The sequence below is a fragment of the Danaus plexippus genome, chromosome 26, assembly GCF_018135715.1.
Source record: "Danaus plexippus chromosome 26, MEX_DaPlex, whole genome shotgun sequence".
Taxonomy (NCBI): domain Eukaryota; kingdom Metazoa; phylum Arthropoda; class Insecta; order Lepidoptera; family Nymphalidae; genus Danaus; species Danaus plexippus.
The window spans coordinates 109166-128102 of NC_083554.1; the positions used below are offsets into that span (position 1 = coordinate 109166).

An 18937-nucleotide genomic window follows, 5' to 3' on the forward strand; every position below is an offset into this window, starting at 1 on the left:
GATAACATTGTACAACTATCTCAACTAAAACTGCTTAGCATGTTCAAAACTGAATAATCGCAAAATTGAAAATGTCAGTTGTGCAGTAATGTCCGTCAGGGGTGGTTGTATTTGACTCAGTTCGTTTCAAATTACGATTTTTATTTTTTTTGCATCGTTTCAAAAATATATTTAATAATCGTGGAAAAAATATTTGGGTATTAACTTTAAATACGCTTGTGAAGTGTAAGTGATAAAAATTTGCTATTATCGATTTAAACAGGTGATGCCGATGTTCGGTTCACCCCGAATGGATCGATATCGGTGACTTCGGGTTCGGTTCTTATTAAAGCGTCCCGAGGGGTGAGTGAAGATGGAGAAGTCAGCACGACCACGGACGGCTCTGAACGAGTGTGTCAAGGTGGTGGTGAGATGTCGCCCGCTCTCAGACAAGGAGAAGAACGAGGGCCATGATGAGGTGAGACTCGGCCGCCGCTGATTTGTTGATGTTGGCCGCAGGTGATGCGCAGCTCTAGTGCGTCGATTATATTATACACAACTTTAGATGACAAACAGACCAGGACTTGAAAACAATTTTTATTGCTTTGGATGGAATGAAATATAGATGTTCCGTTTCTCGTAAATCAGTCGCCTTCGAACTGTGGAACTTATTCCATAAACTAATCCAAATGAAGTACTTGAAAGTAGATTGAGTATGTAAGAATATCTTTCATTTCATAAAATGATTTCTAAAATTATATTAAATCATACACTTCGTTGTTTTTCAAACATTCGTGATTCATACGAGTGGAAACTTCACGAATCTTATTTTTCCTGAAAACTTAGCAGGCATTTTCAACAACAACCATCAGTAAGTATCTCACTGTCATTATTTTGTTAGAAGGTGTTTAGAAATATTATTTTGACAGGTAATAATTAAAATTTTGCTAATGATAAAATCGTATTTATAAAATGAAGGCACTGGTTTTATGAATGTTAAACAAAATTTCATTTTATACAAATACACTACACAAAACAAAATGTAAACATTTAAGTGTTTGATCACCGTCTACTTGTTGGTAAACATTTTATTACCATTGCTGTCGTTGAAAAAAGCAAATTGAATAGAAATATTATGAAGCTAATAAAGATTTTTTTATACACATTTGGAAAAATATATATATAAGATAACGTTCTTGTGCTTTAAAAAAATCGATAATATTGTTATAAAAAATAATACCATTTACAAAGTATCACAGTAATTAATTTAAAATCGACACGATCTCTCAAAGAAGTCATGGCAGTTTAAATGCTGCATTTAATTAGCTTTCAAGTGTTAATGATGGTTTTTACGATTTTAACATGATTCAAGGAATTACTTTGATATGTAGATTAAAAACTTTGAAAATTAAAGAGGTCATTTGATCATTACATATCATCGGTAAGTATTTGTAATTAATATGCGTTAATAAAACTAGTCTATTTGTGAGATCAAAATCGATTTTGCATACTATTAATTTCGTAACTATGTAATAAATAAAAAAAGGATAATATTTTCAAAATTTCTATGTGTAAACTACTAGGAGACTACAACAGTTGAAGTTTATTGGAAACGTAGTTAAAGTCGCTAACATCGATCAGTTAAAATTATTTATAAAAAATACTGAAGTTAAATGAAAAAGATACCCGAGATAGCTGTCGAGTGTTACAAAAACTGAATTGTTTGTCAGATGGGGGGACCAAGGGGCGGAGGTAGGGGGGGGTGACCCAAGCGTCCATTTACGCGTTTTTTGTTTGTTTACCTTCCGATCTCTTTCTTAAACGTCGGAGACTCGCGCTGTTGTTGAAAACATTCCAACGATCTGCATAACAGAAATGTTTCATGACAATGACAGCTCGGTAATGCCCAAAGCTATCTCCTGTGAGGTAGCCGTGTCCGTGCTGTGTACACTCGTCCTAATTATCTTAAAATAAATGTGGAGAGCACACATCGATTGTCTGTCGGACGCACGGTATTGCTCTTGACCCGCACTCCGCTTCTGGCTCGTAGCATATTGACCATACACGACTATGAATCGTCTTCTGGTTAGGAACAGCTTAGCTGTAGTTGAACCCAAAAACTAGAATAGTATTATAATATTATATTATACATGATCCTTAACATACTCAAAAGAATCGCTCGTTTTTTTTAATTAGCTAATTGTAGCTATAATTAATTAATGTATTTTAATTGCACAGTTGTCGAGATTACAATGCGTTATTTGCAACACGATAAGTGTGTACGTAATGGGTGAAACTTATCTGCGGAGCCCCGCGAGGCTCGCCATCTTAAGAGTATTTCGCAAACGGGGGCGTCTCTCCTCGAGTGACTCACGAGCCACTGCAGTTCTAAAGCCATTAGATTATCGTTTACCTTTTATTGAATCTGACCGAATTCTTTGAGCCCCGTAAGGTTTCTGTATGACGAGATCTGATTAATGGCAAGCTATACTCGGCCCGTGATTTATCACCAGATTTGCACTTAAAACATAAATTAAATTAACAGTAACTTAAAAGTAATCCGATATAAGTCTCAATACTCAAATATAGAGTGAACGACCCATTCAATCAGTTTAACCTGCACTTATTGTAAAGGAGTCGTTGTCATCATCTGCTCGTTGGTTTTTATTAAACGGTTATTACTAAATGATGCAGATGTGTTTTGATACGTAATTAATTCATTGATATCTCTCACTTGTTATTTCCCGAACAAATATTTGTTAAAGTACCCACAAGTCATGTCGGAATACTCTTAAAACGTGACAAACACAAACAGAATCAATAGTATGGGAATACTAGTTTTGAGTTCGTTGTTATTCAGATTAAAATAATAGTATGAGTAATGTGAGTTTATTCTTATCTTATGAGTGAACATCGGCCGCGTGCTGTTCTCGCTCAGAACACTGAATCTTAGAACTGAGATGATTTCATGTCCCTCCTAAAGTAATAGTCGTGTAAGGTCAGCGACCAACGCATTGTCACAGTCCTCCCAAGTCTTTGCGTCTGTGAGATATGTTTTATAGGACCGTCGACACGCGCCACTCTCGCCTTTGTTCTAATACATTATTAATATCAGCGTTGTACGACTTCCCGCTTTACTTTATCAGAGCCGTGGCGCCGGTTTTTTATGTATAATTCAACATTAATGACTGTTTGTACAACGATCGCGGCCAGTGCGGGTCGCGGGGCGGAGGCCTGCATGTTATTAAGTGTGCACTTCTTTATCTTAGCACTAAGTATGACATGCGATGTGTGACGACTGTCCCATACCGCGCGTGCTTTGAACTAGCCCTTGTAATATGATATTCTGAGTTTAATTTATTTCGTATATAAAGGATCATCTCAATCAGTTTAACCTATAGAAATAGTAAATTAAAAAAGAAATATTTTTCTTAAATGCAGACTGTGACGTTCATTTTGTCTATATATGGTAATTCCTCCACACATTGTAGTTAAAAACATAATGTTGACATTTCTCAGTGCTATTTATCGTATGTAGGTGAGGAAGGCCCGTCCCGAACAGAAATGGTACGAGCGTCTGTCCACCAAGAACTCGGACTATAAGAAACATAGCGCTCCCTTACAGGTCTGGAGCACCACTACACTACACCCGACACACTGGCGAGGGCTTGAAGCAATAACAGGGAGGGGGAAACTTACTCGAGCATTCATCATTCGTAGTTTGGTGACGGTTTAAACAATAGATGCGACTAATTTGTGTACAAGAAAAATATTAACGAACTTAATGATTACAACATCGACTAGTCCTGGGACAGTAACGTTGGTCAGTTTGAGGCGAGGTGGTGAGGTGGTTGGATGGTCGTCACAGTATGTCGATGGTATCAATGGAGCGTGTTATGATGCTGTTTATTGTAGTATGAGCACGCGCACCTCGCACGCTGCGCGCGCGCACGCCAATGACGGTTACAGACGATGGCTTTAATGACATTCAGCTCGTTATATTTGTCTGGAGATGCTTCTACACAGGACCTTAGAAAATGTTTTAGATTCTTGTAATTTGCTCTTACAAGATTTTTGAATCATTTATATGTAACGGTATACGTTATAGAAAGTAAAAGACGTTGATTTCAAATGATAAATATATAAAAAGTTTTAAGGTAAATTTGGAAAACAAAAACGGAAAAAATTTTTTTAGATTATTTTATGTTGTTTTTTTTTAATAATTAAAATATGAAGTAATGAAGGACGTGACCAATACACAAAACGTGACCGAGGGGTGTACTTATGGAACTGTTCACTAACAAAATTACTTTAGTTATTGACTTAGTTTATAATGAATACAATTAAAAGGTCGTTGCTAACCACACGGGAAGGCGATTCACTGATCCACATTAACATGTCATACTTTATTTACTATATAAATAGAAGCTTTTTTAATAACACGCGGGGAAGGCCGAGACCCTCGCGGACTGTGCAGTGTACGTGTTTTAACTTCCTATAATTTAATCAAGCCGAAGCAATCCAATGTGTTCCGTATAAAACCCAATATCTGTGTTAAAATGTTGTACCGGACTCAGTCCGCGAGGAACCTCAGTGGTCTCGTGCTAAGGTTGTATATTATACTATATTATAATATAAATTGTGTCTACTTGTACATTGTTTTTATGTTGTGCGTTGTCAGGTTGTGAAGGTTTGGGCGGAGCGCGGCGCGGTGCAAGTCTACAACCCCAAGGGCGAGGACAAACTGTTCACATACGATGCCGCGTACGACTGCACCGCGGACACACAGACCATTTACGATGAAATGGTGAGTTATGAGAGGAGAACGGAGACTGCACTCTGTTTTTGTAGAGAATGGGGGTCAAAAAACCTGTTGCCAAAAATATCCAAGTATAAACTCAAGTGTGGACTACTAACGGGTAATTGGAACCCCTACTATTTATTCTTTGGTCTGGTCTGAATGGTACTGACTGTTCCTTATCTTAAAACAGATATCTTTTATATAACCACCCTATGACGTAAAGTGTCTATAATCAGATAACAATAGGATCACATCGTAATTCTGTATTTGTTTTTCCCCAGACATTGTAACATGTCCTAGAAAACAGACACCTAAAATGCGTCGCTGTAACAATAGTATACTATTTAGATTTACATTTTTTTTAATACACTTTGTTTCAAAAACCGTTCCGTTAAATCAATCAAACATTTCTATTGGTCGATCTTGAATTAAATTCAATATGCACACGTATGTACCCTTGCAGTTCTTTGTTAGTTCCAAAATAAGGCCATAGACAAGTAATGCGGGCGAAGTAACATCCGGATATTATCTTTATTGTTTGCTCATAGTTTTCTGTTGTGGGACGCAACATTATAAACTCGTATATTACAAGTAGCTGTTGTTGTTTCAACCGATCGCTTCGAAATTTTATTACATTTCTTTTATTTTTCTGAAAAGTTGCCAAGAACGACCAGTGGCACTGATTCGCTTGGACTAGCTGATGAGAAAATGTAGACTAACATTTACTTTTTAGACTTCAATAAAATTAAGCAGATCTGTAAGAAAAATGCAATAAGTTAATCCTAAGTGGAAGTAAGAGTGTTTAATTGATGAGCAAAAAAATCTCTTATGATTTGACAAATTAATTTTCCATAGAATGCATCGAATATGACTGTTGGATTACAAGAATAAATGTTGTCTTAAAATGTTGCACAGTCCACAGGTAGCTGATGTAAGTATGCGTTCTTCGTGTTCATAGCAAATATCCGAAATTAACAGATTGATTACTTCGTTGCCGTTAATAAAAATCCTCTAAAGGCGAGGTTCGTGTCAGTGTGTTTGTATTTCTTAAACGATTACACTTATAACAATGAATGTTAATTCTTTCACTTACATACAGATGTTAATAATCATTCCGATTTTCGAAGAATCGAAACTAAAGCTAGTAAAACCGCTAGTACTATAACTATAGAGGAAGTGATACCAACAGACATGTTTTAATTCCTATCATTCATAATATTTTACAATTTCAAATGTGTTTCCGCCCCCGTCTGAACATATCTTTAAAGTCGATTTCCACGTTTGCGTCATCGATATTCTAACTCTATCTTAATATTATGAATATATTTCTCGTTACATATTTCTGTTTTGGCTCCGCTTCCTAAAGCGCGTCCTACGCGGACGTTTCGGAGTACATTTCAATGACGGGCCTTGACAATAACGAAGGTTTATTTTTCACACTGACTCACGAGGGTGGGCGAAGGCTTTCAGAAACGACCTTCGCCGAATGTGACCGACTTCGGTGCATCGTTACCTTTTATGTGTAACAATAAAATAACAACATTAACATTTACTAATGACCCCGTTCAAAGGTTTTTATTTTATTGAATAACTCTTCAAATCACTTCTGACTGCAACATAATAAAAAGAGCCCAGCGGCGGACATGACGTGCCGGTAAGGAGTTCTAGTTCGTCGCATGTAAATATAATTCAATGATTCATAAATGTCCACATGTTTTCAATAAACACTGCGCTTGAGGAAAAATATGCCTTTGTTAAATATATAATCGCCTTTTGTTACTAAACACTTGATTGTTGTATGTTCGAAGCCCTCGCGTTTTGCTCGCGCCGTCGACTCAAGGCCTCTACGCGTACAATACTTTATAATTACGTCAGTTTACACAATCACCGAAAATCATACCGAATATCAAACCTTCGACAATAGTTCACCTTCTACCACGCTTCACTTCATTTACTACATAATATATATTTAAATAATACACTCGAGGTCGCTCGTCGTCATTTCGTCTATAAATATATTTGAATTTTTCTTTAATAAAAAATTCCTTTGATTCCACTAGGTGAAAACCCTATGTTAGCAATCTAGAAGTTTGGCATTTTACTGTATACTTCACTTTTCTTAATATTTCGTGTGGACCAAAGTGGTTGGTGAATGCTGATATACAAACCCGTTTATGTAGTCGAAGTATGTTTGTTTACATTTACTCGATATTAAGGATGTTCACTATGTATTTTAGTTTGTAAACAATTACTGTTGTTTATATTTGAGTTGTCCAAATAATATACATATGTTCGTGGAGTCTGCTTCAGGGATGATAGTCTCCAGCTCCTCTCCCTTGACGTCATCTTCCTCGATCTCGACCCCATTGAATATTGTAACTAACCTGTGAACTGATTTATATCTGTTCAAATATGTCTTAACGTTATATGTACGACTAATATATTCTGGATTAAGTTTTTTGCGACACTCATTTACAATATCCAGCAGATGAGATGAGAATTGAAGAACATTTTTATTTAATTATAAAGTAATCAAGTGAAAAGCGTTTAATCCATCGAGAAATGATGTGACCCAGGTCCGGCCGCTGGTGGCGTCCGTCCTCGACGGGTTCAACGGCTGTGTGTTCGCCTACGGTCAGACGGGCACCGGTAAGACACACACCATGGAGGGCACTCCGCAACACGAGGGGATCATCCCGCGCGCCTTCAGACACATCTGGGCGCACATCGAGAACACGGCCTCGCCTGACGTCACACACCTCGTGTCCTGCTCCTACGTCGAGCTCTACCTCGAGGACATACGGGACTTACTCTCCAAAGACTGCAAGAAGCTCACTATACGAGGCCAGGTGGGGAGTGGATCTCAATTATTTATTTTAAATTGACCCAATGGTATTTTTTTCTCACCGGGTGACTTGCCACTGTAAATTGTTAAGCAAAAAGGTACGCAACATAATATCCTAGCGCATTCAGTCATCTGCTTATAAGTTATGTTTAAAATAAAAAGTTAGTTACTTTGAAATGAACCGGAAATAAGAAACTATATTACCACACGATACATCCATAACAGCAAGTAAAAAAAATGAAACCCTAACACGCTACTGATCATTCTGTCCTCAATATTTTCTACATGTGAGGAAATAAATACAGGAAATATTTATTCATGTTTATTTTCGTGTCATAAAATTAAAAATAAACACAAAAGGTGCTAACTTCGAGTACATGTGGTCATAGTCAACAACACTGATGTAACGTACATAATGCCTCGACACACGCACATTGTTCCTTTTATATATAGTATAGTACAGTGAGTACAGTGAGAACAGTGAGCACAGATAACAAAACGCTCTACATCTCCTTCGTATATATTTTATATGAATTACAGTTTTCATTTCTACCCGAGGTTTAAGGGAAGGCATCTTGTAACGCTTAAATCTTAAACCTATGTGCACTAAATAGTGTGCAATTGTTTTAAGCGTTCTTAGGCGTTCTTGATTCCTTCGTCATAGTTCGATGTCCATACATTAGAGATACTCTTGTAACGAGAACGTTTGACGTGTTTGGTATCTTGCCAATTAAATTAGAAATGAATATTTTTGGATGTCGAATAGTTTTTGAAATCATATGATACTAAAGTAATCCATCCGTTGCATATATTAACATAATGTTCCACGTGTGAATTTGAAATAATAACTATCTTTTAAGTTGTTTAATAATAAGAGTATAATATATTTACTGGTTCCTTCTGTGTTGATTCATTGCGCCCGCGCCCGCGCCATCCATATCAGCAACTTATGTTATTGATAGCATCTCGATAATTCCGATAATATTACCGTCGTGATAACGCTCAGGTTTCGGTCTTCGATCCATCATTGTGTGTAATTGGAATATCGTGAAGCGTTTGGCTCCGATCCAACGAAGTCACTCGATAGCGTTACCGCTTAGGATGAGAGTCGTGAATTAATTTACAAACAATATGAAGCCATTCATAAAGACGACTCGCTTAACACTAATTTAAATAACACTAATAATTTATTAATTTTTATTCCGTCACTTCATAACTCACATGACGTGATATCTACTGTGTATGTAATATGTATGTCTATAACCTCATCTGCAACGAGTATCATCATTCGTCAGGAGATGGCAAAGACCTTCTGTTTTCTCATATTTAGAAAGTAGGTCGTCGATTAAGACGGACACATGGGTCAGTACGTAATATTGAACCTGAACCCAATACGTATGAAAGTTATCAATAGCGAACGTTATTGTAATATTAAATCATCCCGGTCTACTCGTCGTCTCGTCATCCCGTCGTCCAGTCGTCCCCGACGTGTCCACGGGTCTCTTGCTGTATTATGTGCCGGTCGAGTGGTCGTGTGCTGTCCCCGCGTGTGGTGCTAACGATAACGTCATTTTGTTAAAATTAATTACCGACGATGTTCGCTTTTCATTTGATGAATTATTCATGAACCACTCACTCCGCTGTACTATACTATACTATACTACACTATACTATACTGTGTACTACAACACGAAGACTGACTAGCGACACTGATTGTATGTTTGTAAACTTTTTATTTATAAAGAACGTCGGAAAAATATAGTCGTGCGGTTCATTTATGGGACTTTCTATTATTCTCTGTTTAACGAGAATTTTCATGCTTTTGATATATTCAGAGACTTCTGAACTTTGAAAATCTAAAGGGAGCGATTCTTTGGGAGGAGTTGTGATACGGGTCGTCATACGTAAAGATTCAGATTAAAATTTGTAAATCATCATGAAATATTCACAGCCAGTCATCGATATTGCTTCAAATAGAACTTTATACAGAGAGAGCAACAAAACAGAAGTCACTTCGTTATATGTATAATGAGATAACGCGTTACGTGTTTATAACGTAAAATGTTTGTAATTCGTTGAATTTGGGGTAATGTATGGCTTGCGAGATCGCCTGCCGCGGCCGAGACACAAAACGTCTGCGTTCTAACATTAGAGCCGTCTCGTTGTGTAAGAACTGATTGAAGTCAACATTACAAACATTGCGTAAAACGTGAATCATTCGAATCTCGTACTCCAAGGTCTCCGAGCTGGATGAGGTGGAAGTCATCAAACGGTTTAATGTTCCACAATATACTACGGATAGTATAGACGGAGGCAGGCACTCCCAGCACACATATGTTTATTGAGTTAAAGATATTATTTCATGGGTATGTAGGCGGTGAAGTGTCCGATCGTCTTGTAAGTATAAAACGCTGCACCTCAGATTCATTGTCTAACTCATCGACTCCTAGATAATTAAAAGACTGGTTCTAGACGAGGAATAAATTAACAAGTTGGAGGTGACGACCATGAGACATTAATAATGATATTATTGAATAAAATACTGTCCGAGGTATTCTGTATTGTATGTACATTTGTATATTATTGTATTTTATAGACGATTATTATCGTTCAAATTTGAAACAATAAATCGATTATGATTTTTGTTAGAAACGATCGAAATTCATCACACACACACACACACAGCAGAGCCTAGTGTATGATATATGGTTCATGAGGTCATGTGTCATAGGAGCTGAACGGGTTCTACATCCCGGAAATGACGTCAGTGGTGTGCAAATCCGCGGCGGAGATGGTGAGGGTGATGGCGTCCGGCAACAAACACCGCGCCGCCGCCAGGACCGACATGAACGAGCACTCCTCACGCTCGCACGCTGTGTTCCTCGTCACGCTGGAGACGGCTCACCGCGCCACCAACAGGATTCGGTAAATATATGAGAAGCTCTCGCCGCGGTCATTGTTCACATCGAACGACCATGAGTCATATTTTCATGACACCTCATTGTTTCAAATATATTAACCATACGTTATAAATGTGCTCGAATTAAACGAATATTATGATCGCAACCTATGAGTTGTATGACAGTCATCCCCGTGCGTAGTCGCCCATACTCGGGTAACCCGACCCACCGGCCGCAGTGGCGGAGATCGATCTAATTCATCTTATATAACGTTAGTGGCGCTTGCTGTGAACTGTTTCCCTCAAGACGACCTTCATCACCCTCGCACTGGCACACGAACCATCGTTGATCATCGTAATTCTTGACAGTTTATGTTGTCAACATTAAAAATTTTTTCTTTATTATATAAACTGTTATTCTTCTTTATTATATTATAGGATACTATCCTTGAGAACTTTTCAACAAACAGATGGACGAACTAAATCTTGGCCAATAAAAGTTGTTTCATAACATACACACACCACGTCCGTGACCATATGCGGGTCAGATCCAACAAACGCCGAGTGTGTTCTGTGCACTGTGTACTGTGAAAACATTCTGCTTATATGGTTGACCATTTATCTCGGCTCCTTAAAGAGTTGCTCACAAAACTGTCTTTTTATATTGTGTATTATATCGTCTGTATCGTTACGTTTTATTTTATTTCAAAAGTTTAAAACAATAATCGCAAGGGATATTATCGTTAATTGTGATATAAATAACAGAAACCAGCTCGTTTGTAGAGTTTAGTTCGTGTGTCACTGACCTCGGCTTGTTATTCAAATTAAGTAATTCAGCAAAGGGAGAGAGCACAAAGGGACGCTCCGGGACAAAATACATCATACGGCAGAGCTAAAATAATATACGTCTTGTACATTGTGTATTAAGGTATATGTAGTGAATAGTGATGCCTTCGCCTGTCTCCTGAGCGATCATCTTTGATGTTAGTGAACATCACGCCGTGACCGACTCCGACCCTGACCGAGCTTCTCCGACGAGCACGTCCTCTAGTGCAAATTATAATAAATTGTGTAGAATGTGTAATGAGGTCATCTATTAGACTCCTGTTATTACGTTCGTCTGTGGGCGACGCTCCAAGTGAGTCAGTCGACGCAGCCGCAGCGACTCCCTGACGACGGAGGAGGTGCCGCGATATCAGACTTCTCGTTCCGAGGAGGGACTCGTGTGACCGAGCGGTGTCTGAGTGGACAAGTTGTTGTGTTTATCTTTAATGTTCGTTATAATAAGTCGCGTGTCGCGTGTCCATGATGAGCTGGTGTCACCGATTCTACTTACGAGAAGTCGACTTGTCGAGGTAAAGGAGACAATGAGTGACTAATATCCTTGAATAGTTTGCATAATAAACTCTACAGCGACGATATAATCCAAGCGTCACGTCTGCTGTCTGTCGACGGAGCTACATTTACTTCAATTTCCAGTTTCTTAAATTTGACCCAATTGGATTGACATTGAAATATAATCTCGATCGCAATGTTTGCTCACGCTGTTAATGTTCGTTGGTTCGCCCTGACCTTCGCCACCGCTACCCGTCCTCCTGAACTCGCGTACGCCTCTCTTCTGACGGTGACCTCATGTTTTGTTTGACTTTAATTTCTCCATAGGGACGAGCTGCCGGTTATCAAATAACGTATTACATAGCGGTCCGATGTCGTGGGTTGTTTATATCGTTACTTATGGAACTTCGTTTCTCATTCTCGATCAGATTCAATTCAGCTTCTCTCTTAGAATCACAAATAAACTAAACCAAACGACAGCGGCTCAAATCACAAATGATAGTTAGGAATTTAAAATGAAAACGCTGACAATAGACTCAGCAGCTGCACACAAAAAGAACATGTAATAAATTCATCTCTTATTGAACAGGAAAAATTCTACGGCTAATTCTATAAATAGACAACTAATTAAGGAGGCACATATTTTCGTTATATATGTATGTGCGGTGAAGTTGCTGTTTGCCCGTCTTCAGCAGTCTTCAGGCGGGCGACGCTCGTTCACCCGCGAAGGCTGGTGTTTTTCACTTCGCTTTTTTACAAACAATTGTTGAAATCTTTCGAACGTTCGAGTCCCCGCCGCCGACCACGCCGGCCGCTCAGAGCTGTGCAATCATTTCATTGACTTTTTGATTTGTTTGTTGTTGACTAAAAGATTCCGTGATGAGGTTTGAGGTTCAACACATTACAATGAGAGAACATTTAAAGAAATCAGAAGCAGAAGCAGGCTAAAGTTATATATATTAAAGTGTAATAGAACAATGTTCAGGTAATTAATTGAGTAATTCTAATAAAACCAATTATTTTAAAAAGAAATCGTAAGAAATCTTTCGTAATCGCATTTTTGTAGTGCATCGTACCGCGGAGGACGCACCGCGAGTAAACCGCTGCGGCCGTCCAAAAACATTGTGGTACAGACGAATAAAATATGTATTAAGTAATGAACATGTTACAGTTGTTTAAATGATGAATCTATTTTATGTTTTTTTTATAATTCGTGTTTTTTAAATAAAATTTCAATAGCGATGGTTGGTATGGACGAGTTACGGAAAAGAATCACCAGTTTTGTCAGTGAGATATGATCGGTGTGTCCCCGGCCTGAAAACGTTATTGAATTTATATAAAATTTGTTTTTCCGACCCCGTATCCCTTATCTTTAAACCGATTAATATTAATACATTTGCTATCTCGGTGTCCGTCGGGTGCCTGCTGGCCTGTACCTGCTACAACTCATTGTTAACTGATAACTTTCTATCAAATTTGTTATCTCAAGGTCAAGTGATAATCGAAACATTAAAATCGTGTCATTATCATTGGAACAATTTAATGTTACATTGATAACGGTTACGACTTCATTTATGATATACTCGTACCTGTTAGCCGGGGTAGCTCTGACACTCGACGGTAACACGAGGCTCCTACAGTGAGCGACAGATGTCACCGTTCCGTACACTTATATGTCTTTGTAATAAAGTGAAGCCTCAACGAGAGAGGCTTTGAAATATGTAAAATGTACGCGTAGCGACAGAAATATAAAAAAATATAATTCTTATAGTAAGTGATGTTTGACGCATTAACAATATTTAATAAATAACTAATACCATTCATTGAGCATCGAGGACCTCCCCAAGATATCTTATTACAAGAGAAATGAAATATTTTATATTAATGTAAAAAAAATAATTTTCTATCTAATGATTGTGAATGTGTAACAACAACCCCCAGTACCAACTAAAAAATATAGTTAGTTGTATGCGTCCTGACATGTTTTTATGTCTTCTACTGTAAACATATAATACTATAAAGTTTCATGTGGAGAGATAGAGACTTGGAGATAAAGTATATTACAGCAACAGATATTCGAAAGAACGGAGAAGGCGCTCAAAGCTACTCGTAGTTATCTTTGTGACCGCGTATATCTTGTAAACTATTCATCGTCGATCAATACCAAGTCATTCCGACCCTAAATGATTCCCGAGCAGTCCATCGAAGCCAATATAAGCCGAGTCCGCTCCGCTACAACATAAGTCCTTCTGATACTCTCGCTTGACCTCAATAAAAACTTTTACTTCTCATTTAGAAGCTTAAAATTGTTTCAGGGTCTTTTGTTGATGCATTTATTACATTACCATCAAGGGAGCTAAGAAACAAACAAAATTAACATTTTAAAACGACTGAATAAAAACACATTATATTCGTTACCTCGAGGATCGGCGGCGAACACTTTTTATTTGTGTCCGTCTTAACAGACGTGTGATTTATGACATATTTTATTATACACCATATTATTTATCCATTGATTAGTTACCTAACGACTCTGACCTTCACTAGAAGTAAATAAATTGACTCGTAATGTTATAAATAAAATACTCATTTTTCCAACTCGATTTCCCCAACACATAATACTATATGTTTATTCATAACTAATTCATAGTAATGAATGTCCTACGCCAGTCTCTAACTCCTACGTCATAACAATCGATCGTAACGCGTCTTTGATCATTATGCAAGTGATCAATGACGTCATAAGGAGCCAACACACGGGACAAGGACAAACAAATACACACACACCTCAGAAGATAGACAACGGTCAAATCTGATATGGTAATCCAGTCTTCGTCAGGAAGGGACTTCAAACAATGACAACATGCGTATATACGGCATGGATATTTGTTCCGCCGGTCTCTATGGTCGACAAGTTTTTTGTTTACTTTGTATATTGTTAGATAATTTACATTTTAGCATAACATAATTATTTTAATATAATGATGTGATTTTAACATATCAAGATACTTAGTAACACTAATTACGGCCGATATTTTATTGTCGTCCTACATTTTAATTCAATGTGATGTTAGAAGTAGTAATGAGTGTTTAATCATTATTTGGATGCGTTTACACACACTCGGTCACGCTCCACATACACCCTCGACGTGTGTGTGTGTGTGTGTGTGTGTGACCACGAGCGGAAGTGCTCATAGAATCGCGCTCAGACACCAACTCCAGCCCGCCGAGGGTCCGGTCAATGTATTCACTAAACACTTCCGAGAGAACGACGCTGAGAATCGATGGGTTTATAGTATTGAGTTCACACGAGGCATTATATGGGTCGAGAAGGGATTATTGTATCACTGATATGTATTGACTGAGGCTAATATGATGTCGCTGAGAACACAGAAGCGTGCGGCGGCTTAAGATAAATTACTATGTTTTTCTATATAAAATAACTTCGCTTATAAGCAAACGTTTGCAACACAGTTTTTTCAAACCTCGATACTTTAAATTTAATTTGGCTTCGAAATCATTCAAAGAGAGTAACATTTGTAACAAAATCAATACATCGCTATGTCGTATGACACGCAGCGTGGGAAAGTTGAACCTGGTGGACCTGGCGGGTAGTGAGCGCCAGAGGAAGACGGGAGCCGGCGCCGAGCGGCTGAGGGAAGCCGCCCGCATCAACCAGGCGCTCTCCAGCCTCGGGAACGTCATCTCCGCCCTCGCCGAGAACAGCCCGCACGTGCCCTACAGGTATAGACCCAGGCACAGATAAAATTTCTTAAAGCTGTTGTATTGTATACAAGACAGAGTTCACAAAATCTTTGGTTGTTATAATATGGGACCGCTCTCATTCCCAGAGACTCCAAACTCACTCGGATCCTGCAGGACTCCCTGGGAGGAAACAGCAAAACCATAATGATAGCGAACATCGGACCGGCTTCTTACAACTACGACGAGACCATCACCACACTCAGATACGCGCATCGAGCGAAAGGTATCTTCTAGATGTGTTCTAAGTATTGTTGTGACCTACTTTGAATCTGATTTAATAACAAACTTGGATGTGCTCATTCACAGCAATAAAGAACAAGCCCGTGAGAAACGAGGACCCCAAGGACGCTAAGCTGAGGGAGTACCAAGCGGAGATCGAGAGGCTTAGGACGCTCATAGAGAGAAGGAAAGCCGCCGAGAGACGTAAGAAGAACAGACCTCAGAGACGGAACAGAGCGGAGTGTGAGTGGAAATGTTCACTGAGGGATCATTGTGAGTGGACGTATTGATAGAAGCCATAGATTAATAAGTGTTCCGTTTTGATTACAGCCGAAGAAGACACGACCAGTATAGAGAACGAACATATTTTGGCAGAATCAACCATAGAACAGGAAAAGAATAAAACCGAGGAGCTAGAGTCGCAAATAAAGGCATTGGAGGAGCGACTGGTTCAGGGTGGAGGAGGCAAGGACCTGATAAACAACTTGAACGAGACGCAACAGATCCTAGAGCAGAGGAACCTTGAGATAGCGGAGAGGAAGAAGAGGGAGGTAGAGATGCAGCAGAAGATAGACCTGGAGGAGGAGACCACCGCCATCGTTACCAACACATTCGCCACGCTACAGCAAGAGGTCGACCACAAGACGCAGAGGTACAGGCGTAGTTGCACGACATACATAGGAGACGTAGTTGAGAGACCTGGAAGATCAACGATTACTGTCCCACAGGTTAAAGAAATGTCTGTCGAAGTACGCGTGTCTCCGGGAGGAGGGCGTGGAGCAGCGCGAGGCACATGACGCAGAGAGGCGCGAGCACGAGGCGCTACACGCCGCTCTCCTGGCCGAGCTGAGGAGGAGGCTGCTGCTGGCCGACAGCTTCGTGCCGGAGGCGGGGCGCGCCACCGTGCTGCGGCTCCGCTACAACGACGATACGGACTCCTGGGAGCTGCCCGCGCACAGCGGGGCCGAGCCACTCACCGCCCGGCCCGTGGCGTCCGGCGCCCGGCGGCCCACGTGCGCGCTGGCGCTGGCCGCTGCCGAGCCGCGCCGCCGCAGCCACAACCTGCTGGACCTGCGCCCGCTGCCGCTGCCCCCCACCGCGCGCCGACACCTGCCGCCGCCAGCACCGGCGCCCGCCCCGCCCGCTCCGCGCACACACGCACCTCTCAAGGTGAACCGCACTACTAGAGCCGGTAGCTCTCCCTAGACAGGTCCACTAACCCTCTGTCGATGTTTCCAGTCTCTGGAGATGGTCGGCCGCAAGGAGTCCGCCGTGGACCGTGGTCGGCTAAGCACGGCTCGCCCCCGCGCACCCTCGGCTCACCACCGCCTCGGCACGGCCGGCGTTCGGTAGACGTCACCCCGCTCCTCACCCTCTACACCCCTCACCCCCTCACCCCCTTTACAGAGCGGCCGCCGCCCGCACTCTCGCCGACATCGCTGACCGTGAGTCAGTTCGGCCGCTGTTGGTCGCGATGTGCGAGCCAGTGGTGTAACCAGACTGTTCTTTGAGTCCATTAAAGTTAACGAATTATAATGTAACGTAACATTAAATAGATAGTTATATATTGAAGATGGAGTCGGATCATTAACTGTTGCCGCGTTGCCTCATTCCTCCGGTTCACACAGGTCGGCCCCCGCGCCCCCTCACACTCACACATTCACACACACCTCTGTATTTCATCGTGTGTAGTGTGTGTGCGCGTGTGTGTGCGTGTTTTGTGCTTGTGTGCGTTAGTTATTTGTAATGTTTATAATATTATTTAAAGTGCTCGTCACAAATTCCGTGGAGAGTGGAGGGCGATGTTGATCTCAGTACATGTTATCCGCAGCTGTGAATCGTTTCGTTTTTGCGTATTTTTTCTACGAGTATTGGTTTTAGTCTCTTTACGTGCTCGTTTGTTTGTTTTGTATTATTATATTTTACCTTTGTTGTTTTTAGTCAATTTTATTTTTGCTTCAACGCTGCGTCCGTCGAAGCTAGTGATATTAGATAGTCGTCGTAGAAAAGACGGACGTCCGAACCGAATGTACGGACGGACGGATTGGCCGGACGGCCAGAACAGCCTAACGTGCGGGTCGATCAACCGTATCGATCGCTGTAAACGCGTACGGGCGTTCCGTACGTCCGTACGTCCGTACTTCCGTACGTCCGTATGACCGGCCGGTCGGCGGTCGGTCTCGTGAGCTGTTCAAATGTTACCAAAGATGGAAACGGTCCATTCCAACGCGTCGCGCGCCGTCAGAGCAAGTTCCTCTTAATATATTAATGTTTAATTATCGGATTCGTTATATTTTATTTCCAGACTCGGTTTCTAGTCAATGATGTTTTATATACAAATATTATGTAAATAAATGTTTTATTGTAGTTATTTAAAAAACGGAAAAATATATAGCGTAAGTAGAGCTTCGTTCGCACAATAATCTCGGAGTCGGCTGCTGAGACTCGAGTCGACTGGCCGAGCGGGTCGGGTGTCACGTGATATATATAATATACTGGAAGGCGCTAGTCAGCTGTGCCCATACACGCTTACACTCACTAATAAACATTTTTAATTTTTATTTTTGTTTTATTTATTCCTATTTCTTGTAAATCCGTTTCAAGGTCGAGACACGAACTAGACATAAATCTTATTACATACCGGTCACCGGTGAAGGCTTCCTTTTAACTCAAACTAAATCAATAACAACAAAATTTCCCAAAATATTATATTTTTAAGTTATTATGTACATTTACTAAAATTACATATAATGAATTACATATAAAATATACTAAATTTTCGAAATCTGTGAATATCGATGATATCAATATTTTTCATGTTCTAGCTCCACAGGTTAGTTTTTAATTTTTTAAATATTATTTATTCCGGACTTCTTATTAATGTAACGAAAACAGCTGTTCACGCACTTTGCTGATTGATATTTAATATCAATTTTGTTGTTGAACGGCATCAGACATCTCACGATATAGAAATTAAACTAGTCATTTTGTATTTGCCAGGTCACCTTGCGAGATGTTCTGAACTAGGGGAGGGGGAGGAATTCACATATTTACAATATTTTGATTTTATAAAATATATAAAATTTTAAGTGTT

At 39.9% G+C, this 18937-nt stretch overlaps 1 protein-coding gene across 2 annotated transcripts; it reads left to right on the plus strand.

Moving 5' to 3' along the window:
• Positions 1 to 64: 64 nt before the first annotated feature.
• LOC116774270 (kinesin-like protein Klp68D) lies at positions 65 to 18404 on the plus strand. 2 transcript variants are annotated; one of them, XM_032666941.2, is made up of 12 exons: positions 76 to 119; positions 263 to 457; positions 3518 to 3604; positions 4661 to 4786; positions 7357 to 7629; positions 10357 to 10550; positions 15439 to 15603; positions 15711 to 15847; positions 15931 to 16086; positions 16174 to 16495; positions 16572 to 17013; positions 17083 to 18404. In XM_032666941.2, exons 2-12 carry the CDS (start codon positions 353 to 355, stop codon positions 17194 to 17196), a joined length of 2121 nt encoding a protein of 706 aa, XP_032522832.1. In that variant the 5' UTR covers positions 76 to 119; positions 263 to 352; the 3' UTR covers positions 17197 to 18404. The 2 variants fall into 2 exon arrangements, with proteins under 2 accessions (XP_032522833.1, XP_032522832.1); XM_032666942.2 differs by lacking the exon at positions 3518 to 3604 and having other exon boundaries at positions 65 to 457.
• The last annotated feature ends 533 nt before the right edge of the window (positions 18405 to 18937 follow it).